The 27,145-nt window shown below is 39.6% G+C and overlaps 1 protein-coding gene across 3 annotated transcripts in view; it reads left to right on the plus strand.

Annotated features, from left to right (window-relative positions):
- Positions 1–27,145, plus strand: part of PCDH11X (protocadherin 11 X-linked) — a 421,952-nt gene that overhangs the window by 38,273 nt on the left and 356,534 nt on the right. For 2 of the 3 annotated variants that reach the window (XM_054289523.1, XM_054289525.1), the window contains exons 2-3: positions 6,538–7,121; positions 25,953–26,000. In XM_054289523.1, coding sequence (XP_054145498.1) covers positions 6,582–7,121; positions 25,953–26,000 — 588 coding nt within the window. In that variant the 5' untranslated portion in view covers positions 6,538–6,581. The remainder of the gene's footprint in view (positions 1–6,537; positions 7,122–25,952; positions 26,001–27,145) is intronic. The other variant, XM_054289524.1, reaches the window with a different exon arrangement.

Here is a 27,145-nt window from a genome sequence, read left to right on the forward strand (position 1 = left end):
GGTGTTGGGTTTGGTTTGATTTTTTTTTTTTTTTGGGGTGTTTTTTACTTTTTTTTTCTATTTGTTCAGGCATCCCATGATTTCTTTCTAAGAAAATGAAAATAGCCATCAGAGAGATGGTCAGCTTTTTCCCCAAGATTTCTGTTCTCAACCTTTAGCTTTTATGCAGCTCCAATGCAAAAATGTTCCACTGCTAAAAGCAGGGCCATTTCCTGGTGTCACTGGGATATAAATAAATTTGACACTGAATATTCTCACAGGTCTCTGAAATGAGTTACAGGATATTTTTAAAGTATTTCCTGGGTGGCTGCTAGATGCATTTTCCCAAATGTGGACTGTGCTCACTCCTCTAGTAAAAAAGGGACTTCAGCTTTAAAGGGATTAATTTGCAACAATTAAAATAAATTACTCCTTGTGCCATATATCAATGTGATTGAGTTTAATTTGTTCAGCATGCTCACTGCCTGTTGTGTATTTATAATTCTGCTCACTGTTTGCAGCATTTTGATTCAAGTTTTAATCAACGCTCTTCCTATTAGTTTCAGATACTATCAGGAATAAAGAATTCTATCTAGGAATTTATCTGTTGCTTGTTTTCCACACCTTGGCTGCTTCTTTATGTGGCTTGAAGAAACCTCTGTTTTGGTCATTAACATTTTATTTCCTCAAGTGAGGAGCATTTCTTACCTCTTGTGATGGAAAAAATAATAAAAATAACAAAAAAATTTCTATTTTTAAATAGAATCAGGAGAGCACTTAACTATAAGCAAGCTGTGCCTCTCACTTAATTCTTTTGTTGACTTAAATGGGTGTGGGGTGATGTTTTCTCCTGGTGATAAGAATTTCCAGTTTCATTTTGTTCATCACCGAAGAAAAATCAAATTAAAGAAACCTCCTTGAAGTCAATACCATCACACTCATAAAAAATAGATCAAAGAATGAATCAGCCCCTCAGTGGATTTCGAGTAAAATCATATGAGGGAATGAATTTGAAAGCCCTGATAATACAACAAATTGTCTGTTTCTCTTTGAGGTAGGTCTTCTTCTTTGAGTATGACAATGGAATATCCTGTGTAGGGAGTGGGTCCCGTGGATAAATATTGATGGCTGCGAATAATTTATGTTTGAATCGCTGTGGAGAGTGACAGTGGGTTCAGCCTGGTTGGTGGCATTTGTGCCTTAAATGGAATGAGGGGGATTTCTGTCAGGCACCAGCTTTGTGGTGTTATTGTCATCAAAACATGTAAAACACCTGTAAATTCTGCGCCTTTTTAAAAACCAGTCCCATCAAACCCAGCCAGTTCCTTAAATATTCCCTGGGTTGTGGTGGCAAAGGGGAGACCTCGTTGTGTGCACCTAAAAATGGAGATTATGGGATTATGGCACCCAAAACCGGCACAAACACTAAAAACTTACAGCACCAGAAAGTTCCCACTTTGGGGTAAAGCTGAAATCCCCATCAGCGTGGCCCAAGGATCCAAAGCTGTGCAGGGCTGTCCAATTGTCGGGGCACTTTGAAGAATTGAAAGAGCTGTAAATCAGTGAGAATACCCAATAATGGTGGGGTTGGGTGGCAGCTGGAGCTGTGGGATGGGGATCTCTCGCTCAGAGAAACACCGTTTTAATACAGGGATTTAAATGCTCCTGTTTAAGGAGCCCACGGTGGATTAGCAGCAAATGAAAAGGATATGATATTGAAAAAGTGTGGTGTGCTGGGTAAATTTGTCCCAAGTAATTAAAGTAGGTTCCGGAGTATAAAAATAAGAATGGGAGTGATATTTTTAGGATTTCTTCTCTACTATGATTTTAATAATTGGATATTCATGTAGATTTGGGCTTCAATATTCCTAATTTTTAAAAATATGATACCTTTTTCTTTGAGCTTGATGTGGCAGCTACAAAACATCACCACAGCGTGTTTGTTCTACTCTAATTCAAATCTGAATCCAAGTATCAAGAGATGGTGTGTTTCCAATGTGAACACCTGAACTCTTCTACTCCCTTTACAACTTTTCTGAGATCGTCTTAAGGAAGAAATAACAAGTTCTGTAATAAGGTAAAAGCTCAGGTGGGACCAGATGGAGCCTTGTGTATAAAGAACAGATTTAGATTCTACCTTCACATCCTGCTCCATTAGGTGGTTACAGCTTTTATATTCTCTCCACTTTTCAAGGTATGATTTGACAGCTGCTAAACGAAGAGGATAATGAACAGTGCTAATATTTAAGTGACACCATTAATATTTGGTGTATTGGACAAAAAAAGCAGGTATATTTGAGTGCACAGACAGCCAGATGAAGAAAAGCAAGTTTAAACTTCTTTTTCCCCTCCTCCCCTCCATCTTGTCCATCTGGGCCATTTGCCTTCCTAGCTGGGAAGCCAGCAGCACAGACAGCAATGCCTTCTCTTGAAAGCTGGGAAAATGGCTTGGCAAGCTCCGTGTTACCTTCTGTTAAACAATTTGATTTGTTCTTTATTTATTTATTTTTTTTTTTTCCCTAACCTCCATAAAAGTGAGAGTGAGTGCTGGAACCCGTGCAAGGTCCTTTAGGCTGGGGCTGCTCTGCTCAGCCTTCTGTGCTTGGTGTTTGCTCCAGGCTGGAACCCCGTGGTTCCAGAGATGCCTGGGAAGTGGCTCCTGCTCTGTTCTGAGCGTTGCTGTTGCCATAGAATCCCTATCAGAGCTGTGGCACCAGTGACAGGCAACGTACAGCTCTGGCTTTATAAATAGGATTCTGGAAGAACAGCACTTTCCTCTCAGCTGAAGATATTCTCTTCTATATCCGAGCAGCAGACTTGTGTCATGTTGGGTTTTTTTCTCCTTCAAGGCCTACAGCTCTGGGATAGAGCTTCAAAACTGTTGCTAGAATTATTTTGAAAATAAAAAAAAAAAAAAAAAGGCAATTAAAAAAATAGTGTATTGTACAGAAGTTCAGGCATTGTAAACCATTGTTGGTTGTTCCTTCCTGCTAAACTAACACTGTCTATTACATGTCCGTACCCTTTAGTTACTCAGGAAAATCTGACAGCAAAAGTCACAACAAAATTCTGTTCAAAACTGTTACTAGAATTATTTTTAAAGAAAAAAAAATAGTGCATTGTAATAAGTTCAAGCATTATAAACCATTGTTATTTCTGAGCTTTTTTCCTGCTAAACTAACACTGTCTATTACATGTCCGTACCCTTTAGTCACTCAGGAAAATCTGTGACAGAAGAAGTAACCACAAAATTCATGTTAGCATTTATCCAACACGGTTTATAAGTGTGCTGTGCTGTTTTTTCATGCTTTGAAGTATTTTCTTTACTATGACACAAGAAGAATTTCAATAGAGTGGTTCAAACTTGGTTTAAAGTGAGTAAAAGTTTGCATAAGAATGTAATGCCAAGTTCCACCCTGCAGTTTTCCTCACAAAACTCTTTGAGTCCTGCTGTTGTCATTTTATAATCCCTGGAAACTCCACTGCAGATAAAACTGGGGTTAAAGGCTTATAATTTAGTTTGAATATAAAGTATCTCCTGGCATGATCTCAGGTTTGAGAATTGATTCAGGAATATTGTTGATGAACTCTTTAGGTTGTTGCATTTACATTCTCATATTGCTTTGAAAAAAAAAATCCTTAATGTATTTATTTGGAAGATTTATATACCTGTTTATACAAAATTTTAATATCATTATCATTTGTAAGCAATACTTGCATCAGTATTGCCATAGAAGAATTTGGGATAGGAGCTAGAATTTGGTTTATATTTATGGTTGGTGTTGGGTTTTTTTCATTTCCTCCCCTCGGAAATGTAAATTTAAAATATTATTCTATAAACATCAGGATTTGAAGGGTTTTATAACCCTGTTGTGTTATTTTTCATTTTAATTTGTAATAGAGAGGAAGAAGTGGCAAAATAGTTCCTTCTAGTATGCGCAGAACATGCAGCCATTCTGATTTTTCTATTTTTTTGTTTAGAGCAGCATTTAAATATCAAGTTTTTACTATAACCCATACATTTTATTTGGGCTTTCCATAGGAAACAATGTAAATATCTTTATTTTAGTAATAATGGATGCAAAGATGTGCTTTCCTGAAATAGGGCTCTCTACAGGTCGAATGTACATGGGCAGTTTCTTCAGAGGGATGACAATTGCTGGAGCTGCATTAAAAGATATGCCATTAATAAATCAAATAATATGTTGTAAATATATTTATATTATTTTGTATCTATAATAGATGTTCATAATATGTATAATATATTATAAAATATATATTATACCTTATATATTTATAGTATAGAATAAGCTTATAAATCAATTAATAATCAATTAATAAATCCAAGTTATTAAATCAAATTATAACAGACAGACTAATCCACTTGTAGACTTTCACCAAGTCGTTCACTGGGCTCACACTGCTGCCGTGGTGTTGCCATAATGATGATCAGGAGCTGCTGGGGACTTCCTTGTTTGTATATTTAGAATGTGAAGTTGTAATGGTTTATAAAAAGCTGTTGGTCCATTGCTCACTCTGGGCACCCGGCTGGTGCTGCTTTGGGTGTTGAGAACCCCTGAAGTCCAGTGGTAAATCAGGGAATTCCTGAAATGCCATGCCCTGGTCAGCCATCCCCTCCAGCTTCATTGATTCACTCAGGGAGCAAAGCCTTTTTCCCTAAGGGGGGGACTTGCAGCATTTTTATTTCATGTCTGATCATAAAAATGATATTTGCTGCTTTTGTATAATCCTGAAGCCAGAAAATGCTGTCCAGTTAATGGTGCTCATGTGAGGATGCACCTTGCAGGTGGAGATGGGATGTTCTGTATCCATCACTGCCTTCCAAGCCTGTACTAAATGGAATAGCAATATTAATTGTTCCTTACCTGTTTCACTGCAAACTCACAGCTTTAGTTTAAATTCCCTTGCAAGCGGCTCTGCTGAAAGGCAGTGCTAACAGGTGGAGGCAATTACTGGCGCCAGGAATTTCTTCAGCCACTGCAACTTGATCTGCAGAAGTAAATCAATCTGTGCTATGACAGGGAGAATGAAATGAGAGGAGACAGGGAACAGAATTACACTTTACCTGCACAGTAACAAGAATGTAGATGTGTTGGCACAGGTATATTTGAAACAGATGCTAACCTGAGATTTCATTTACGAGAAAAATCACTTTACATGGAACTCTTGAGCATTTACCTTAGAGAAATGCTATCCTAGCAGATCCTAAATTCTGGAATGGCAGAATTATGTAAAGATTAGGCAAATATTCTATACCTGGAGTTCAAGAGAGTGATTTATCTCTTAAAAATTCTTGGCTGAAGGCTGAGTGCAGCTCCACAGATATCTGTGTGCACCTGCAAGTCCTCTTATTCCATTTCCATCTTTCTCAAGGTTGTTAACCTCAAGGCAAGAATATATTGTTATTCAGAAACCAGCTTGGAAAGTACAGATTTTTCAAACAACTTTGTACCTCCCTTTAAAGGTATTGCTGTTCTTCCTGAGTACTGTGAACAGACATCACCAAATTTAAAATTATACAAATTTTTTTGCAATTCCCTAGACAGATTTCCACACATTGTTGGCTCAAGTTCACCAGACTCCATTTAGATAATAACATTTTCTTGCCAGTTTAAGTTCCTGAATTAAAAATATCCAGATTTCTTTGTTGTTGTTAACAAACATTACATAATTTTGTCAGTGCAAAACTTGGGGGGAGAATTAAGACAAGTGTTCTTCTATTCCCATATCTGAACAAGAGGTATAAAAAGATCTGGTTCTCAGCAGATGGTTGCTTGCAAACTTCTTGCCTACTTTTTTCTTAGGAAACACTAAAAAAAATGAGGACAATGTGGCAGAGAGATCAAAGGAAGACATTTTCCGAAGGAGCAAAGGAAAATCTCATGCTGGAAATAGGGGATTCCTGTACTTATTTCTTCATTTGATGTTATCCAGCCCTAAAATTCTTACCTCAGTATTTAGTTAAGAGTTTTGCAAGAATTTTATACATATTTAGGAAGGATGGAGTCAGCTGTGGACTTTAATGAGGTTTTGAAAGGTTCACATTGTTGGAGCAGGAAAGGAGCTCCTTTAGCTCTTACAACTTTAGGAACACAATTTTCTGTCACTCCGTTTTTTCAAGTTTTTCTGATGTTTGCGTTCTTGTTACAAATTTCCTCATGCAATTTATGTAAATAACTCATTGTTTTGCATTCTTTTATAGAAAAAGAGAAATTTGATAAACTGTTGGTTTGTCCAGTGTCATTGGAGAGGTGGCACTGTCATCCTCCAATCCACTGTCACTTTTAGAAGTCTATAAATTTTAGAGTCAGAACTCTTTTTTTACCTTAGGAAGTCCAGCGTCCATACTGTTTTATGTCATGTCCTAGAGCAACAATGTTCTGTGACTTTTAAAGGATTTACCTTAGAAATCTATAGATTTTAGAGTCAGAACTCTTTTTTTACCTTAGAAAGTCCAGTGTCTGCATTGTTTTATTTTGTGTCCTAGAGCAACAATATTTGGTGACTTTTAAAGGATTTGCCTTTCCCTTTTCCCAGCTCCTCCTGGCGTTCTCCACGGACCCTCATTAGCCATTCTGGAGATGGACTTGCTGTCTGGAACCTACCTCCTGGCAGTCCTGTTGGCCTGCATCGTGTTCCAATCTGGCGCGCAGGAGAAGAATTACACCGTGCGGGAAGAGCTGCCCGAGAATGTGCTCATTGGCAACCTGCTCAAGGATCTCAACCTAACGCTGGACCCCGACGTGCCCCTGTCCTCCCCGCTGCAGTTCAAGCTGGTGTACAAGACCGGGGACGTGCCCCTGGTGAGGGTGGAGGAGAACACGGGCGAGATCTTCACGGCCGCCAACCGCATCGACCGCGAGAAGCTGTGCGCCGGCGTCGTCAGCGAGAACCGCTGCTACTACGAGGTGGAGGTGGCCGTGCTGCCTGACGAGGTGTTCAGGCTGGTCAAGATCAGGTTCCTGATCGAGGATATAAATGACAACGCCCCCCTTTTCCCCTCGACGGTCATTAACATCTCCATCCCGGAGAACACGGCCATCAATTCCCGCTACTCCGTCCCGTCTGCCATCGACCCGGACATCGGGGTGAACGGGATCCAGCACTATGAGCTGCTCAAGGTGGGTTTGTTTCGTCCCTCTCTGTTGCTGTGTGTGTTACTGTCCTCCCACGAGTGTTGCCAACCCGTCAGAGCCCCAGAGCTGTGAGCTGCACGCAGTGACAGGAGCCCAAAGCTGTGAGCTGCAGTTGTGGAGCAGTGCAGGTCTGTGTCAGAGTGTGAATCCTGAGTTTGTTCTGGTGCATCTCAGCCTCACTCTGTGGGAAGCTGTTTATGTGCATGTGTAACAGTGTGAGGAAACATCCACGAGCTCTGCAGCAGCGCTCGCGGTGTTTGTACACTTTGGCTGACAGTTTTCCTGGACTATTAAAAACATGTCCTCATCGCCACTGCCGTGGCGTGCCAAGAGCAGAAGGGTTTTGTGCTGAGTTTATGCCTCCCATTTTTATGGAGACATTCTTTATTTGTGTCTCTCTTGCACAATTGGTGGACTTGAGCAGCAGAACTTGGCCCAGAGCTGATGTGATGCTCACCTGTCCAGAGGGAAGGAGTCTGTCTGTCAGAGCAGCTTTGTCGTGTCTGGGCAGGAGCAGCTCCAAACATACAGAGTGCAAGGAGGGCAGTGCCAGTGGCCTTGTAAGAGCAGATATTTCATGTTCTTGCTTCTTTTATTCTTTCCAGCAACTAACAGGGGACTGGGGGACAGAAGAATAACCTAAACATGTGATGTTTATATAAACACGAGTGTGTGATTGCTAAATAAATGGTCACTTTTGTTTGAGTTTACCAAAACAAACTTAAGAACAGGAAAGAAATTCACCCTGAAATGTTGGGGGAAGCTGAAATTGCCCTCACTTCCTTTGCTTTGGAATAGGGAACTATTTTGTGGTTTGGCTGCTCAGCAGCCAATCTGACCCTCGTCAGTGCCAGAAGAACATAGATTACATTATCCAATATATTGCTTGACTGACTGCATAGCTGATATTCACTGATAGCAGTACTTACTAGCAATTTAATAAAAATAAAGCTCTGCCTTTTTTTAGCTCTTTCAAATTGCTTGGAACCTGAAGTAATTGTGGCAGTGTGGGTGCTAAGGAGTGACAAAGAGATAAAAATCCCTTTCAGGAAAGTGCATCCCACTGGGCATTTCTGGCTAGCTATCCAAAAAATAAATAAATTTTAAAAAAAAGATGCCACACATGTCTGTCTGCTATCAGCACAGCCAAGGTACTTAAAATATAGAAATCCGTTCATAGAAGCAGAAAATCTGATGCTTTAGTGTAGGTGCAGCAACAGAGTGAAATGTTGTATTGCTCTGTATTTTGGACAGAAAGGAATCAAAAATGGACAAAATGTGGAATGAAGAGAAAGATTTGTAGTTGTCGTTGGCTTTTGAAACAAATTTAGCCAAGATTTTCTCATTTCCTGTGTGAAGCCAGGCCTATTTTGCCCAAAAACAGATAAATAGAGACTTTGTCCATAAAAAATTCTAAAAAAAGAAGGAACTTCTCACTAGGAACTCAGCTGACCCGTTTGTAGGTATTTAACACATTTTCAGCAGCTCTGTAGCTCCTTGGGAAGGGAACATTCATGTGTTACAGTATTTCCTCACTTTTTTACACTTAGCTTACTGCCCCTCTCATGGGGTGTGGAAACGGTTGAATGTAATTTTTGCATTTGGTTTCTTTTGCAAACTAGGTAAGAAATGATAAAGTCTTTAAACTAAATGACATATTTTCTTTTTTTTTTTTTTTTTTTAATAGTATTATGCCTCTCATTAAAACCCCTTAAAACTGTAGAAAACAAAACTTTGTAAAGAAATATATCCTTGCATTTTGGATTCAGTGGAAGCTTTGTAAAGCAGGATTTGATTTATTTAAAACAAGACAGAGCTTTAATTACCACGCTGATTAACACTCATTTTTTTTGCCTGCCTGCATTTTATCAAGGTGTACCTGAATAGAAAATAACTTCTGTATGAGTAACAGATTCATGGCAGCTCATCCCCAGAACTGTCTGTGGCTCTGATTTTCTCAGCCCTGTTTGAAACACATGAACTCTGAAAAGGCAGCAGTTTTACTGTTAATAGAAAAGAGGAGACAGTCACGCAGAGCTTCTTGCTGTTCCCAAAGCTGCTGTGCATGGCATTATAAAAGATTGTGTTTCTCTGCTGAGATGCCCCAAGGTGACCATAGAGGGAGTGACATTAAGGTTTCACATGATAAACAGTGTTTGCTGTGAACCAGGGGAGGAGGGAGAACTTAGATATTATTTAACAATAGAAGAAAATTCATTTAGAATGAGAAATAGCTGGGTTGGGGAAGAGGGTGGTGTAAAACTGATGGTGGGAGCTGGGAGGTGCAGCTAAGACAAGAAATAAATGGCCAGGTGGAAACCCAACCATTTTTGTCTCAGCTGAGATAACAACTTTAAGTATAAATGGGAAATGATAGGAAAAAAGGAGCTGGGCGTTCATAAATAGAAGTAGTTTGTGAAAACAGTGGGATGCAGGAGCAAATTGTGCATTGAAACCTTAATAAACAGTGATTTCTGATTGGGGATGAAGCTACAAACCCTGATGTTGTGCTTGATCCCAGGGGCAGCCCAGCCCCAGGGCTTTGTTCCCCCTTCAGGGCAGTGCCATTGTTTACAGAGTGACAGAAATGTGCATTGTGCCCCACGGTGCCATAAATTCCTGCCTGCTGCTGTGGTTGCACTGCTCAGCACACCCACATCTCAAGGCAAGCTGGTGTTTAGTGTTACCTGATTAAACACTTGATATTTGTGGGTGTCACAGGCCTCTGCTTTGACTGCAGAGATTGTAGTGTGAAGCGTTTCTTTGTGCTCTTAAACGCTAAAAAGGCAAGCTGGTTCAGAACAGGTTTTGAGTAGAAAAGGACTCACACAATGTTTTAAATAATCTTTTTATTAATTGATTGCTTAGCATTTCTTGTCAGCTAGGTATACCGTGTACACTAGAAGTTGCAGCAGGAACTGAGCATTTTCTTCTGTGAGCTGATCCTGAGTGCTAATATTTTCTTCCTCTAATCCTCTGCAGTTTGGGGGAAATTAGATTGGTGTTGCTGTTCCATTTCTCTTACCTTTTCCTGTATTTACCTATCAGAAGCAGCTGGTGCATCCCTTCTAGGATAATGTGATAATCTCTTGGTAGCTGTCAGTTCATAGCTCTGTAGTCTGACAAAATAGATTCCTGCTCAGGCTCACACCACGCCGGCCTTGCCTCTGATGGGGAGAGTTTCATCTGGCTGCTCTAGATCATCCTTGTGATGCCTCTCAATAGGAGATATCCCCTTTTTCTGATACAGTTTGTCAATTCCATGACCCATGGAAGATGGAAATCACAGTTCTTCATCACACTTCAAGCATCGTATTTCATGTTTGCAGCTGGTTATTCCTGAGCCTGGATCAAGTAACTCATATCTCTGTCAAGATCAAGAGTGGAAGATGTGTTTTATGTAGAAATAAATCTGGGCGGGTACTTAGAATTATAGACTGAGACCTGATTTGTAGTTAAATGTGTATCAGAAAGTCATAGTAATGAAGTCTTTGTTGATAATCCTGTGGTAAGCAGGGATACAAAAGTGAAAATCAAAAGTGTAACAGTGGATGAGGCCAACAACCTTTGTTGTTTTTAATGTTGTTTGTTGGTCTGTTTGGTGTGTAATGGTCTGTTTGTTTTTGGTGCTGCCCCTGTGGGGTTCAGTGTAGAGAGAAACACGATAGAATGCTGCATGTCCCTGCAAACTCACTACAATAATGAAATTATTTGGTTTCTATTTAAATGTGTATATGCTTGAGCTGAGGTGGGAAGTGACGTGACACAAACTTTGACTTTCTTAGCACCAGATCAGCCTCAGTGTCCCACACAGGAGCTGCTTGGACCTCTCATCCCTGCCCTTTTCTCATCCCTGTCCTTTTCTGTGCTCTCATTCCACACAGAGGCAGCCAAAGCAGCCACCCTCCCTTGGAGGGGATCTCAAACCATGTCCCATTCTTGTCCCATTGGAATTAATCCATTAAACTGACGTGGGTGATTCTCTGTGGGGTTCAGCGGCAGGGCAGGGCTTTATTGTCCCCTTCAGTCACAGGGAGCCTGGGGTGCTGATGGCCAACATCTGCAGTCTGTGAAACATCTGCCAACACAGAGCTTTCCTTCTGCTTGCAAACAGATATTTATTAATATTGCCAGGCCTTACTGAATATTGTAGCTAAACGCTAACACAAATACGGAATTGCAACCTAATTTTTCTTACTTACAAAAATTATTTGTGAACTTGTTGCAACCCTCTAAAAACAAAATATTATTGCACTTTCTGATTTTTTTTTTATTGCCAACCTTTTCTAGCAATTGTGTAAGGGAAATAAGGCTGATGGGGTGATGGCCATTCAAGAATTTGTTTTACTGATATGTATACACTCAGGAAAATACATGATTCAGATAGGAGATTTCTTGACTTTCTTATAGACAAGAACAATATTTTTTTAGTATTTTTCTCTTCTCATTCAGGAAACATTAGTTGCTCAGTGATATTTCAAGACTAATTGCCACCAAAATAAAATCACACTCATATTGATGGTGCAGGTAACAATAGCACTTAGGTGCTTAAAACTGAGAAATTATGTAAAGCCGGATCCTGGATCTGACAGTGCTTACAGACAAGGTGAAAATAAGATGTGTGTTGAAAAACCATTTGAGGGTTGAGTTTTTTAAAAATTATTATGAGTTTCTTTTCCTTCTCACTGTCATGTGGCTTAGACTGAAATTTTGAATTTCTGCTTGGAGAGGGGATTTTTTTTTTTTTTTTTTACTTTAATATCCCTTGGAAAAAGTCAAACCCCACCTGGGTGTGATGCTGTGCAGCTGCTTTGGCAGAGGGGCTGGACCAGGGCATCTCCAGGGTCCCTTCCCAGCCGGTGCCTCCCTGGGCTCCTCAGCACCATTTGCAGTCCAATATTTGGGGGTCAGCACTGTTTATTCTTTCTCATTTTGTGTGCCAGCATAAAAAGGGAAGTTTATGCATTTAGGGAACTCAAAAATAGGTTTAGGGAGTTTTTTTGCTTCGGAGTTGAGCTCCAGTCAAGCTCTGAGGTCACTCTCTAGTGCTGGTAGTTTAATAAATAGGGAGAGCTGGACATGTTGTCTTTCTGAGGTAATTTTTAGCTGCCCTTTAAAAGAGAGGCTTTTTTTAGGACAGACAGGCTGTCTTTTGACAGTGACAAGTACTTTTGAGTGCTGCCAAGTACTTTTGTCCTGAACCCACAGTGGGGGAATAGGTCAGACCCAAAACATCTTTCCCTTTTTCATTTGATGATAGAAGTTCAGTGCTTTGGTTAAAGTTAGCACATCCTCAGTTTTTTTCATGTGCATGCTTTTCCTCTGAGATGTTCTTAATTATCATCTGAAGCTTTTACATCCCCTTTGCAAAATAAGTCTATTTTCATTATTTTATTCTATAGCTGAAAACCCACCTTCTTCCAAATCCTCCTCCCCATTTGCTCATTTTTCTTTCAATCCAAAATACCAAAGTATATGATTTAGAGCAGATTTCGTGCTGGAATAATAACACCGCTCAGTGGTAACTTGTCCAGAGAGATCTGGACAGACAAGTGGTCATCTGTGCACATTATTTTGAAAAAGTCACCGGCTCTGAGCTTTAAAAGGGAAAACTGATTTGCATGGCTGCAGCTGTGCCTTGGTGTCAGTGAGGAGATCAAACTCTGCTCCTGACTGGTGCTGGTGAGTCAGGAGTCAAGGTAATTGCCTCTTGTTGCTTGATGCAAGGCTCCTTTAGGGTGGTTTGTGGCACTATTGCTGTAAAACTGTCAGCTCCCGTTACCCTGACGTCCCTGTGGGATTCAGGCAGGGCTGGAGGGGAAAGCCTGGCTGCAGGCACAGCAATTCAGTGAGTGAGGCTGAGGGACGAGTCGGTGTCTCTTTCTGCAGGCCAGGCTCTGGTTTTCACACGAGCTGTCAGGGAACAATAATATAGAAGCTAGCATGTTTGAGAGAGGAGAGGATGAGAGACCCAGGCTGCGAGGCACCCGCCTGTCAAACACAGAGCTCCTCTTCATCTTCATCTGCCTCAGCTCAGCAGCATCTTTAGCTGATGTCCACACACATCAGCTTCAGCTCACATGTGGGGATGCTCCCTGAGCACACGGGGTTGTTTACACAAGTCTGAGAGTTTGCCAGCACAGAGAAAGGAACATTTTCCCAACAGCCATCAATGAAAAAATTGTTTTAATTTATAAGAAATTGCCAATTACATGATCTATCCTGTTTTTGATTGATAACCCCAGTAAAAGCACTAAAAAGCCCTTGTAAATGAAATTATACTCTGGTTTGCATAGATGTGTGATATTGGGACTGCAAACAATAATATAGAAGTTAGCATGTTTCAGAGAGGATAAATAAAAAAACAACTTATATATTGTAAGTTAGCATGTTTCAGAGAGGGAGAGGATGATAGGCTGGGGCTGTGAGGCTCCCATCTGTCAAACACAGAGCTCCTCTTCTTCTTCATCTGCCTCAGCTCAGCAGCATCTTTAGCTGATGTCCACACACATCAGCTTCAGCTCACATGTGGGGATGCTCCCTGAGCACACGGGGTTGTTTACACAAGTCTGAGAGTTTGCCAGCACAGAGAAAGGAACATTTTCCCAACAGCCATCAAGGAAAAAATTGCTTTAATTTATAAGAAATTGTGAATTATAGGATCTCTCATGCTCTCTATTGATAACCCCAGTAAAAACACTAAAATAGCCCTTGTAAGTGAAATTATACTCTGGTTTGCATAGATGACTGATAGTGGGACTGCAAACAGCATAATGAGAGAAAATAATAGAAAAAACCCTTATATATTATAAGTTAGCATCTTCAAACACAGAGCTCCTCTTCATCTTCATCTGCTCAGCAGCATCTCTAGCTGATGTCCACACACATCAGCTTTAGCTCAGTTATGGGGAGGCTTCCTGAGCACACAGGGCTCAGGTTTTGTGTACACAGTCTGTGAGTTTGCCAGCACAGAGAAAGGAACAATTTCTCAACAGCCGTCAAGGAAAAAATTGTTTTAATTTATACAAAATTGCCAATTACATGATCTATCCTGCTCTCGATTTATAACCCCAGTAAAAGCACTAAAATACCCCTTCTAAAAGAAATTATACTCTGGTTTGCATAAATGTATGGTATTGGGACTGCAGACATGCAGTGCCAAGTGAAGCTACAGAAGGGAATAAAGGTGCACTCAGGACAGATTTTGCTGCACCCTTAATTTTTCCTACTGTCTGAAAGTCCACCATGTTTTAAAGGTGTCAGACTTTTGTACATCACTAAAGAAAGCAGTTGGAGCCTTTTTCAAATGCCATAACAGCATTGCCAAGGTGTTGGGGCATTATTTTTATATATTCAGTGTTATCTGTGAATAGAGATGCCTGTCTTGGGCCCTTATTTTATCTTTAAAGAATGACCTGAAACAGTTAGACACCTGAATTTCAGACCATTTATTTATAAGTTATGTTAATGCATCTGCATGACATACTGGTCATCTTGTATCCAAAGGCATTTAAACTTTTTTTGTTAATTTTTGTAGTTAAAATTCATCAATATCTGTCACCACCCAGGCAAGAAACATTTCAAAGGCCATTATTTTTTCAATCAAATAAAAACAATTGTCACAAGCCCTTCAAGAGTATCAGATAATGGTTACTGCATGTAAAAGTTCTTTGGAACCACTGTAATTCTTGTTTCAGAATAACTTTGCAAGGATTACTTTTTTCTGTTTCCTTTACTTACTGTAATGGGTGCATCGATGCATGGCTTACTTATATTTTGGATGACTGTCATGAGAAACCTGGAATTAGTTTTCCAGCAGATCCTAATATTATTCAGATCATTAAAAATTCAATTTTTTTAAGGAATAGTAATCTTTTTTCACCTGTACTTGTGGGGTGATCAAAAAATTCTGCTATTTTCAAAACATTGAGTAAATAAAAGAAAAATAAAAGGTGACTATTAATTGCAAAAGATTTTTCTTTTGTCCAGCTCACTTTTCTAAGACTCATTTTTCATCCCATCCATGGGGAAGATGAAGATTTTGAGATTTCCAATTTTTAGGATATGTTTTGAAAACAGGAGAAGTAGTTTCAGTTTTTCCTGACTTAAGTTGTCATAAAATACACAATTAATATATTAAAGTAGCTTTTATAATAATATGTTCTTGATTTTATGTTTATTTTAAGCATTCTAATATTGGATTTTATTAATAAAGATTTAAATATCCTAGCTAGTTTTTTCCCCAAATACACTGTATGGAACACTTTCCTTCCATTTAAGAAGAAAGAGCTATCAAAAAATATATTTAAATCAAGTGTCAGCTTCGGTTCATGGCGCTTGACTGCATTAGTACAGTTATTTTTATTCCTGAAAGAAAGGTATATTGCAGAATAATTTATATTCTCTAACCCAGAAACATAATTGGTCTGAACACTTAAGTCCTGTGGAGCTTTTGAAGCTGGGACATGTAGCAAAGAGTGTTTCAGACAATTCTGAAGAAACAAAAAGAAACATTGCTAAAAGAAATGAGTTCTGAGTCATCAGCTCTCAGTATTGAAATACATTTTTCTCTCATTGTGCTGTAATTGCTGGCTCTATTAATGTGATGTGTTCTTGCTTTGGTTATTGCTGATGTTCCAGAGTCGAATATTTGTAGTTTTTTTCCTCTGCTTTTTCAAGCAAATTGACGTTTTCTACGGTTTTTTTTTCTGTTATTTTTCTTTTGAGTCAGGATATTCCTCTCTGCTTTTCAGACTGGGATATTATATGGCTTTTTCACTGGCAGAATACATTTTCCTTTTCATCCTTACCCCAGCCATATAATTTCCATCCTCATTTCCATTAGGTGGTTTTGAAGATAATTTATTGCAGCAGACTTGAAGGTATAAACAAAGGAGTAACTTCTATTTTGTTCCTCATCCTCTTTCCCATCTAATATCAGAACTAGTACTCTGGCACTTACACATGACTTTTTTGTGAATTGGAATTTGTTGGGAAAGCCAAGAACTATTGTGGGTGCCATAATTTGAAAGTCAGTCTTAAAAATAGAGCCTAAAATACTGATAGAGCTTTCCTTTAACTTTTTTTTTTTTCATTACACTTCTATTGTTTTAAGTAATCAAGTATTTGTCCATGTTGAATATCCAAGATACTCACTCTGCTTGTACAATATCAGAACTCAAATGAGTTCCTGGAAGTCTCCAGCTTGGCTGCTTCTTTGTAAGATTCTACATTAATGCTTATTTTTAAATTCTGAGGTAGTCCAGCCCCTCCCTCATAAAACCCCTTCATTTTGAATAATTCAAACCTTCAGCTGCCAGCACCACCCAGAGCTTGGCAGTGAAGTTCAGTGTCTGAGTGGACCTTTGGCAAAGCCGAAGAGAAAATCCTGTTAGCGTGTGTGTGTTTTAATATCTGCTTTAATATCTGCCTCTGAGGTTTTTATTGTCTGGGTTTTGAAGTGCATTATGTGAGGACGTGATGACCTTTGCTGGCCACCTTAATTTATCATCTGAACTGGGCTTTGGTCTGCTCAGGCTTTGCTGGTCTGTGTTTCCAAAGTCTGGATCTTCCTCTCCAGGGGGAGAGGAGGGGCAGGCACTGATTTCTGGGCTGGCCCAAGCATGGCCTGGCAGGATCAAACTGAATTTCCTCAGGTCTTGGGTCTGTCTCTAACATTTGATATCAGATATCAGATGCCTGGGAATCACCAGAATCTTTTCCCAAGCTGTTCCTGAGCTTCTGCCAGTTTGAGGCTCACCAATTTCTTGCCCAGCAGTGGTGATTCTGATATTCTTATCTGTTGGTTTGGGGTTTTTTCCCATATGTCCAGCTTTTCCAATGGGATTTTGTGTCTATTTTGTAAAGATTCCAGATTTTAGAATTTGAGTGTTGTGGTGGTGTTCACAGGGGTCTCAGGAAGAGATGAGGATCTGACTCCATGTTTCAGAAGGCTTGATTTATTATTTTATGATATATATTATATTAAAAATGTACTAAAGGAATGGAAGAAAGGAATTCATCAGAAGGCTGGCTAAGAATAGAAAAAAAATGATGACAAAGGTTTGTGACTGACCAAGAGTCTGAAACAGCCGGACTGTGATTGGCCATTAATTAGAAACAACCACATGAGCCCAATCCCAGATGCACCTGTTGCATCCCACAGCAGCAGATAACCATTGTTTACATTTTGTTCCTGAGGCCTCCCAGCTTCTCAGGAGGAAAAATCCTAAGGAAAGGATTTTTCATAAAATGTGTCTGTGACAGTGTTTAGAATATTGTCTAAGTTTTAGATGCTACATTTTGTGATGATCACTTGTTTTAATTTCTGTTTACAGCATTGTTATACTATGAAAGCAGCATTTTGGATGCAGTGATTAAAGACTTCAATTTTATTATTTAACTTAAAGTACACAGTTCTATAAGCTCATGAAGCTGAGAAACTATGCAAAGACATTATTCACAAATATCCATGCCCATTATGTTACATTAAGCAGAAATAAAATTATTTGGTTTTTATTTTAAATGTCTATATTCCTGAGCTAAGGTAGGAAGTAAATCCCAGAGGCACAACCAGAACTTGTTCTGCTGCCCCAGTGGCAGAAGACTTTACAACACTGGAAATATGATTTCTCCTAAGTTTTCCTATGTTCAGGAACTGGACGAACAGTCAAGCCTTCTTCAGAAGTGAATTTACTTTTGTGAATTAAAACCTGTGTGGTTTTTATTGATTAACTTTAATAACGACTTCAAAATTATTTGATGATGGAGTTTATGATTCAGGGCTCCAGCTGGCTGAAAATCTGTGTCCCAGGCTTGAAGCCTTTCACAGGCAATGCTGTGTCTGTGGCTCTTAAAATCCTAACTTAGCATCCAGGGCACTGGAAGAAGTGGCAAAAATATCAGTCTACTCATCACTCTTGTGATATTCAGACAGCACTACAAGAGTTCTGCAAACAGGGGTGAAGTCTTCCAGAATCTATTTTGAATATTGTTTTAAAGTTCAATGGCACATTTGTCACAGCACAGCGTATGCTTCAGGCTACTGAGTTTCACAGGCAAAGTAGCAAAGAAAATTCCTTTTTTGTTACTCATTATCTCTAACAAAGACTTGAGTAACATTTATGCAAAGTGGATTTTTCCCTCTCCCCTTTTTTTCAGTTTTTTCTTTTCCTCCTCTTTTCCTCCTCTTTTCCTCCTCTTTTCCTCCTCTTTTCCTCCTTTTTTTTCCTTGTTTTTTTCCCCCTTTTTTTTTCTCTTTTTTTTCCTTGATTTTTCCCCCTTTTTTTTTTCTCTTTTTTTCCTTGATTTTTCTCCCTTTTTTTTTTTCTCTTTTTTTTTCCTTGATTTTTCCCCCCCTTTTTTTTTCTCCTTTTTTTTTTTCTCTTCCCCCCCCACACCTTTTTTTTCCCCTTTTTTTTTTTTTTTTTTCCTCTTTTTTTTTTTTCCCCCTTTATGTATTGTGTGTGCAACAAGTTTATCCATCAGGACAGCTTGTAGTATCTTCCATGATGCTGCTCAGGAGCCTCTGCCATGGTTCCATTTGAAATTCTGCCGTCGCTGTCCACCAGGAGAGCAGCGCTGGTGCTGTGTGCTGCCTGGCTCTGCCATCACTGCAGCTCAAGGTGCTTTATTTGAGTGTCCCTGGGAGCGATGGCTTGGCTTTTCCTGCTGGGCAGCTGTTGGAACTAATCAGATTGTGCCTAAGAGCATAATAAGGAAAATCTTTAATAATGCTGAGCCCTCTTGGAAGCTCCATGGCTTCAGCTGTCACAGCCACTTTCACTAATTCAGTTCTGCTTTGCTGTTTTGTTAAGAGCCATAATGCTGGATTTCAAAACAGGTTTCACTTAATTTTACATTTCTCAATGGGTGCTTCCACATATAACCACAGTAGGCCTCTTCTTATGTTACCAGTAAAGTTAATTGAGTGTGGAAGCAGAGCTTTGACTCTGTAGGTAGAACACATAAAAAATTTAGTTTTATAGTGCCACCTTAGGATTTGAAGATAGTGCTTTATTTTGAATCCACATAACAACTGAAACCTGTTTTATTGTAGAGAGCTGTCCTGCAGATTTCTGTGAGCAAATTGACTCAGTCCTGTCTTGGAGAGCACTTGGTTTGTGTTCTTTCAGTATCTGTGAACCTGATGAATAATGACAGATGTAGTATTTGGTAGAACATCCAAGGCAGGTTTTAAAAATAGCAACATGCCCAACTAAATCTTTGAATTCAGAATCAACTGTTTGTTTAGCTGACTGCTACAGCAACATAATACATTGAATTATTGTTCCTAGCTTAATACCTCAACATGCAAGAATCCTAATAAATTGCTAAACCCTCTAAGATAAAGAAATAGAAAAGAATTAAGTGTACAAATCAGGGTATAGACAAAGTCTTTGTGTTTAAGTTGAAAATTGTTTAAAGACTGTTTAAGTTAAATTGTTTGAGCTGTGCTTTATATCCTGTGCTAATGGTCATTTCCCCAGGTGATGGACATAAGGTAACATTTCATTTCAGGATGAAATATTTTAATGGGTTGGGTTTGGTGGAATCACTTGTTTGCATCGCTTTTTTCAAAGGCTAAACTTCACATTGAATTACTGAGAGCATCTCCTCATGCCCGGAGGGTTTGCCCTGTCCCTGTCCCATCCTGTGTGTGGCTGAGGTGCTGTTCCTGCTCTCTGGGCACTGGGCTGGGTGTTTGATGGGTGTTTATGGCCACAGTGGGAGCTGGGAGGGCTCTGGGCAATTCTCAGCTCTGGTTTCCCACCCTGACACCTTCCTGCCTGGGATGGGGCCAGCTGCCCCAGAGCTGCTCATGGTTTTGGCCTCAGGTCCAATTTCTGTGTGTGCCTGTTACAGAGCTTTGTTGTAGCACAAACAATGTGTGAGCTGCTCTTTGGGAACATCTGTCTTAGGGCAGGGATTGAATTTACCTCAGGAAAGAGCTGTGTGTGCACCCAGACCTGGGAAAGGTTGGGTTTTCCCTTTGGCTTGGTTTAATTTGCTTTTTCTGGAGTAGCACACTTTGTGAGAGGGCAGTCACGGTTCTCAATGACTCCTGAGCTGGTATTTATTCTGGCATTAACCTTGCTGAAATCACACCCCATCACTCCCCTTACTCCCAACATTCACCATTTCACCACTCTCTGCTTTTTTACTCCCAACATTCAACATTTCACCACTCTCTGCTTTTTTCCCCATGTACTGTGGGAGGGTTTGTCTCAGTTTATAATTTATTGGAGGACTCACATTACCAGGTGAGACTAATCTAGATCTCTGCAGCAGGAGATGGATATTGTATTTATCTTCTGAAGCTGCTGTTCTTCCTGCTTAAATATTGGCTTGTTGTGTTCTCTGGTCTCAGGGTTTTCTTTGATTTTTTTTTTCCTCTTTTGGAGGAAAAAATCTCTGTCCATTAGCTATAATTTTTACTGTATATTCATGATTAAACTGCTATTAGAGAATATAAACAGTGAACAAAAAATAAGCAGAAAGGCTGGAATGGAATGATGAGTGTTTGGTGTTTCCCTTGTAAACATGCCATTCTAATATTCTTAAATTTATTTTCTTTCTTACAAATCAGTTACTTCAATTCCATCTCTGATTTTAAGACCGAGAAATAGCTCAAGCACATTCAATTAGAGTGAAATTGGAATTTTATTTTTGTTTTTAGAAAGGAATATATTCTTGAGTAAAACTAGATATTGAAGTATAAATCAAATACACTTCTAAGATTTTTTTGATCCCAAACTCACAGGGAAGCATTTTCTCAGAATATAACTCATTAACTGGAAAGTCAGGACAATTTATTTGCTAGAACTTTCAATACACACAGGTAGCAAGAGATTTCTTCTCAAAATTGATTTTCAGACTCAAGTTGCTGCCTTACAGTAAGGAAATGTTTCTCCTTTTTTATCTTGCTCTTGTTCTAGTGAGTCAGATAAATAGGAGTCAGTAACACTGGGGGAGGCAGAAGTCAAGTTCCTGAGAAATCAACACCAGAAAATACATTTTTGGTTTATCCCCTACACTCCTTGATCACTATAGTGAAAGGCTTCTATTTACTGAGTTTTAGAATTCTCTGGAACTATTTTTAGCAGTGTCACTGTCGTCTCAGCCACCGTCTCCCATTTATTACTCTGAAATTGCAGTATTATTTATTATCATCCCATGTGCAGTGAAGCGGCATCTTGCATACATCACACACTTTTACAGTTTAATATGGGAGCCTCACTGTTATTTTCTGGGAGCAATAAAAAAAGGATAAGTTTTCATTCCTTGAAAAAGTATAGCTTTATTTCTTTCAGGAGCAAAACTGATCCCGTGGCAGTTAAATGTCACACTCATGCACTCTTTCTTATTTTGATTTTTACAAAACCCTGCAGAGTGGAGGCCTTGAGAGAGGCTTATGATCAGGTCATTTCTGCAGCGCTTGTGACAGGTCCAGCATTCCTAAAGCCTGCCTGTGGAAGCTGGGGGAAATCTGTTCCAAGTGGAGGATGTAAACTCTTTTCTGCTGGAGTTTATTTCTCACCCTGTTATATTTTTTTGCCCACATGGGTTGTGAATTTTCTCTGTTAAGGCTGTGGATTTTTGAACCCACTTTCATAAAGCAGTGACACGTGGAGATTAAAGTGCTGTCTCTGCATGTGAAGGAATTTCCTTGTGTTTCTGAAGCGTGGGGGGTTCTGTATGTGTGTGTGAGGTGCTCCTGATGTTCTCATGGAAGTTTTGTCAGCATTTTTCCCAAAAAGAAGAAGTGTAAGCATTAAGGGAAGGTACAGTGGTTTTGCTCCCAGCTGAGCTTGAGCTTTAGGAGGGTGTTAGGTCAAGGAAGACAATCTTGCTAAACAACTTGTTGGAAAAGCTGCAGCATCAGAGGTTAGAATATGGATATTTTTCTTAGTGGAGATGCCATTCTTTTAAAGATATGCGCACTGAATTTGTGTGTGGATGTGTGTACAGGAGGGAATGAGATAATAACTGTACATTAATTTAATGAATGCTGATTTGCAGATGTTTGTAGCAAAGCACAAGTCTGTGACCGTGTTCACAGGGGTCTGAGGATGAGGGAAGATGTGAGGATCTGACTCCATGTTTCAGAAGGCTGATTTATTATTTTATGACATATATTATATCAAACTATACTAAAAGAATAGAAGAAAGGATTTCATCAGAAGGCTGGCTAAGAATAGAATAGGAAGGAATGATTACAAAAGCTTGTCTGGGACAGAGTCTGAGCCAGCTGAGTGTGATTGGCCATTAATTAGAAACAACCAGCTGAGATCAATCCCAGATGCACCTGTTGCATTCCACAGCAGCAGATAACCATTGTTTGCATTTTGTTCCTGAGGCCTCCCAGCTTCTCAGGAGGAGAAATCCTAAGGAAAGGATTTTCCATAAAAGATGTCTGTGACACAAGTCTATTTTATCCCAGTCTATTTTATATTTTGTTATCCCATTTGCCGCAAACTGAGTCCGCACACACCCGTTACCCCCATCTGAAATCCCTGCCAGCTGGGGATGCTGCACAGCCCCTGCTGCAGGGGAGAGGGGTTTTCAGAGCTGGCTGGGATGTTTCTGTACAGTGTTCCTGCTGCACAAGTGGCTGCCAGGTTCAATCCCCTCCTGCCTGGCAGCGCTGGTGTGCAGGCTGTGAGAGGAGGGCACAGCAGGCTCACCCCTCACCAACACCTGGCAGGGCTCGCCCCGAGCTCCAAATGTGCCACTGGGAGCTCGGGCAGAGCCTCTGGCTGCCGAGGCACCAGGAGGTTGCGATTCAGGAGCTGTTCTGAGCAGCTGAACGGGGTTGTCAGCGCTCCCCTCCAAAGGCACAGCGCTGCGCTGGAGCCTTGCGCTCATTTGTTTCCCTTCCTGGCGCATCCTCGGTTCTGTGCCTGTTCTCAGCCAGGAAATAGAGCAAATGTGTAGCTGTCACCTTGTATAATGCAAATATCAAAATGCGCTTCTTGGCTGTATTGTTGCCTGATATAAATCCCATTTTTTTTTTCCCCTTCATTATATATCTATAGTGAGTGAATCCAAAGGCAGAAACGTCAGGTGTCTGGAGCTTTATCATGGGAATTCAGAGCAAAGCTCAAACATGTTTAATACCTTAATCTGAATATCCTCAGGGTGTTGAAAATGTAGCTTTTTGTTCAGTAGGATGTCTGTGAATATTTCTGAACAACTGTAATGGAGGAGATTAAGAGGGGAGGTTTCCTCCCTGGTTGTTACCTGCAGCTATTGACCTCCCTTGTTTTGGTCAAAGTGTCTCTAAATTAAAGAAATTTGCTTGAAGCTTACAATTCTAAAGTTCAACTCCTAAAGTTGCATTTTAACAGTTAGCTTCTAAAGTTTAAAATTCTGAAGTTTAATTTTAAACATGATTAGTAACTCAGAAGTGGCTGCCTTTCTCAGACCAGCTACAAACTTTGGACAATTGATGAAAGTGTCTCTGTACTTCAGTTTCCCGTCTTTAGTTAGTCTGTAACTATTTATACAGCAAGAGTATTGTGAACATTAATTCCTTACAGTTTTGTGGTGCAGCTGCATATTTTTCTGAAATATATAATTGTATGTTTGCTGCACATTGTGAAAGAACACTCAAGTAATGTCCCAGTTCCCTCAAGGGAGTTTCTGGGGAATTTTGTGTCCTATTACTGCAGCAATGTGGGTTCACCATTATTGCTACCCCAGTTTGTAGAGGTGGATGAAGTGAATTTCTATTACAATAAAAGATTCAGGTTTATGGGGTTTTTAGGTTTGATTTTCCTTCGTTCTTTTGGGGTTTTTTTTGGTATAGAAGGAGAAGAAGTAGCAAGTTAGGGTATAGACATTGCTCATAATATGATCTCCTCAACTCTTACATAGGAATGGAGCTAATTTGGATTCTGAATGCAGAAAATGCACTTTAGGTTTATGCATGATTGGGTGCTTACAAATCCTATTTCTACTGTGGTTCTGAACCTGAAAGTTCAGTTTATTCCAAGCTAAACTTTTTTCCTGCTTCAAAGGAAACCAATAGAAACAGTGCATGACACTGACAGAAAACCATAAATTGAACAAAAGCCTTAAAAATCTTGGCCTACAAATTAAAAGGCTGAATTGCTTTGACAAAGAGTATTTCAAATCTGTAAGCAACTCTGCTTCTGCTGAGGTCTGCATTATAAGGAATTTTTACCTTTGTAATGTTATTTTTCTCCTTTGAAGTTCTGCCACTCAGTTCATAAGGTAACTGCTGCTACTAATGACACTTATTTCCAGTAACTTTGGGTTGTAAGCTGTGGGATGTCATGAGAGGAGTGACTGTGGAGTCTTTAACAGGACAGCTGTCCAAAAAATGGCAATTTTCTAGAATGCATGGACAGCAAATTGCACACTGGGTGAGTAATAGCAGACTTGGGACCTTTATTAGAGCTGCACCACTTAAGGTGGTTTGGATCTGAGTGCATCCGCATGCACCCATTGCAGACACACAGATCCATTATTGCCTGCCATGTGGAATATTTTGTGTTTGAGACGTTAACTTGGCTTTGGCAATTCACAATTTCACAGCCAAAGTATCGCCTTCGAAAGAAAACTGCAAGTTTAGTTTCCAGTTTTTGTAGGAAAAGTTGTCCACCATGTCACTGTGGTCTGTTTTCTGCATTCAGAACTGGAACTGTGCTGCTGTTCTCTGTTCTCTGCTGACAGACAGCACAGTCACAGAGCAGCTCCATATGTCTTGGAAAAATACGCACAGAAAAGTGTCTGGGACATGTCTTTGGGTTCTGCAGAGATTTTCTGTGGTGTTCCATGTGAAATAACCAGCTTTTAGCACACATGCATTATTCTCTGGACTTTCTGAAAAGATTTTAGGGTCCTTTGGACTCAAAACTACTTTTCAGCCAAAGGTTTTTATTTAAGTAATTACTTAATTAATAAATTACTGATTTACTTTCTAATGAGAAACCAATCTTTTAATGTTTTTCTTGTTCTTCCTTTTCTCTTTTAAAATGATTGCTAGCATGTGTACTTCTAGCTTGTTGCAGCAGTCATTGAGATGAGTTCCTGTAGAATATGAGTGAAAGTTGGAGCTGTGCATGGCCCTTGACTTCTGTTTGACATTGAGCTGAACCAAGGACATCTGTGATGTGTTTGTCATTTACAGTGCCTGAAGGATTGATAATAAGTGCAGGGTGAAGATGCAGCCACAAAACAATGAGCTGCCTTTGCTCCTGTGGCTTTCTCTGGAGGTTCAGAATCCTCTTGTGAATGAAGAGTGAGGACAGTGTTGATCTACCCTTTGTCAGCTCACAATGCAGACTTGTTACACACAATTACATAATTTGTGTGTTTTAAGGAATAATCACTGGTGGCCTCTCTCAATCTGAGCACTTCGTATCACAAGCAGTTGGCTTTGTAGCATTATTTAGCACAATTCTTTCCCTTCCCCACTTTGAGGAATTGCTGCTTTTTGCCAATTTACTGCTCTGCAAGCACAGGTCCACAGGATGTTTTGAACACAGTGGACCATGTCCCTGTTATCAGCATTAACCAGAAGCTGATCTGTGTTCCCATTCTTCCCCACAATGTCCAGGCAGTCAGTGCCCCACAGATCTAACAGAACCCTGTGGTGAAATGCTGTGAAATGCAATATCTGTGTGTAGATTCTGGTGCACTTTGTCACATCCAGTCCCGTCTGCAGCAATTAGGAGCTGTTCTGCCTTACCACACTATGTGTCCGTGTGTCATTGATGATGTATTTATGAAACCACCTAAATGTTGCAATTTTTAAAATCCTCTCTAATTTTTTTATTCACATGACAGCCCAAAACAGCTCCGAAAAGGACATTTGGATCCATTACAAATGACCAGGTAAATATCCACAGTAGGGAGTGTTCAACAAGAAAGTTTCATTATTTGAGAGACTGTGTGTGCAAATCCATGGAAAAGGCTGTGATGAAAATTGGATAACAGAGCTCCTTATTGCCCTGATAAAGGATCTTGTGAGCAGGGTCAGAACCTCTTTAAGCTAATCCAGGCTCTGAGATGGGCATAACTTTGCTTTGCCTCCAATAGTTAGTGCTTAAATTGTGTTTTTAAATCTAAAAAGTCAATCTTGTATTTCTCACTCCCATTCTTCTCTAAGGATGGTGATATATCAATTGAGCAGATTATTTCTGCAAGTTGTTTTAATGGGCAAAGGTATTCTATAACTGTTAATTATCCACTGTGCTTTTCCAGTGGACTCTTGCCCTTCCCAGTGTGAACAAATCCTTCAGATCTCTGGGATAATGTGGTGACTGAGGTGCAGTTCAGTCCCAATAGAGATATGACCCTAATGGAAATTTTAACTTCACTGAACTTTTAATGATGGTAGAGCTATTTACTTCAACATGAAGAAATTAATCCTGAAGGGTTTTGTTCATGTTTCTCACTTTAGTTCTCAATTTCTTTGCTCATAATGGAGAGAATTAGATATTTATAATTTTAAAAATGTATTTCTTGGATGTTTAATCAAATTTTTTTGACTGTTTAGAATGTGAGAACTATCTGTTCTTAGAAAATGTGTTTGTTAATTTGCAGCATTTCACACCTAACCTTATCTCTTAAACAACTTGAAATATTCTTGTTTCAACAAATTGAAATAGTTACTCTTGTTAGAATTAAGAGAAAGTCTCCTTCTCTGTAATGGTTTTTCTGTAGTTTAAAAAGATGTCTGAACCTGCAATGAATAGGAAGAAATAGACGTAGATAATATTTCTTTCCACAGAAAATTATTCATGTGTTAATAATGAACTTGGAAGAGATCTTCACATTCTTTTCTGCTCTCCAGCCATTCACAGCTAAAAATGGGGAGCTAAAGCACCACATTTTATATCAAACTCATCTGCTGTGATGAAAAGCCCCTCTCCCATGCTGGATGAGGGAAGCAGAGATGGGCACACACACGTACAACCACGTGAATTCAAAGTCTGTCCCAAGTTCTCCTAGCTGTGGGATCTAATGGCAGAATAATC

This window comes from Melozone crissalis, unplaced genomic scaffold, assembly GCF_028551555.1.
Source record: "Melozone crissalis strain CALT ecotype California unplaced genomic scaffold, PUWL_Pcris_2 ptg000068l_1, whole genome shotgun sequence".
In the NCBI taxonomy this organism is placed as follows: Eukaryota; Metazoa; Chordata; class Aves; order Passeriformes; family Passerellidae; genus Melozone; species Melozone crissalis.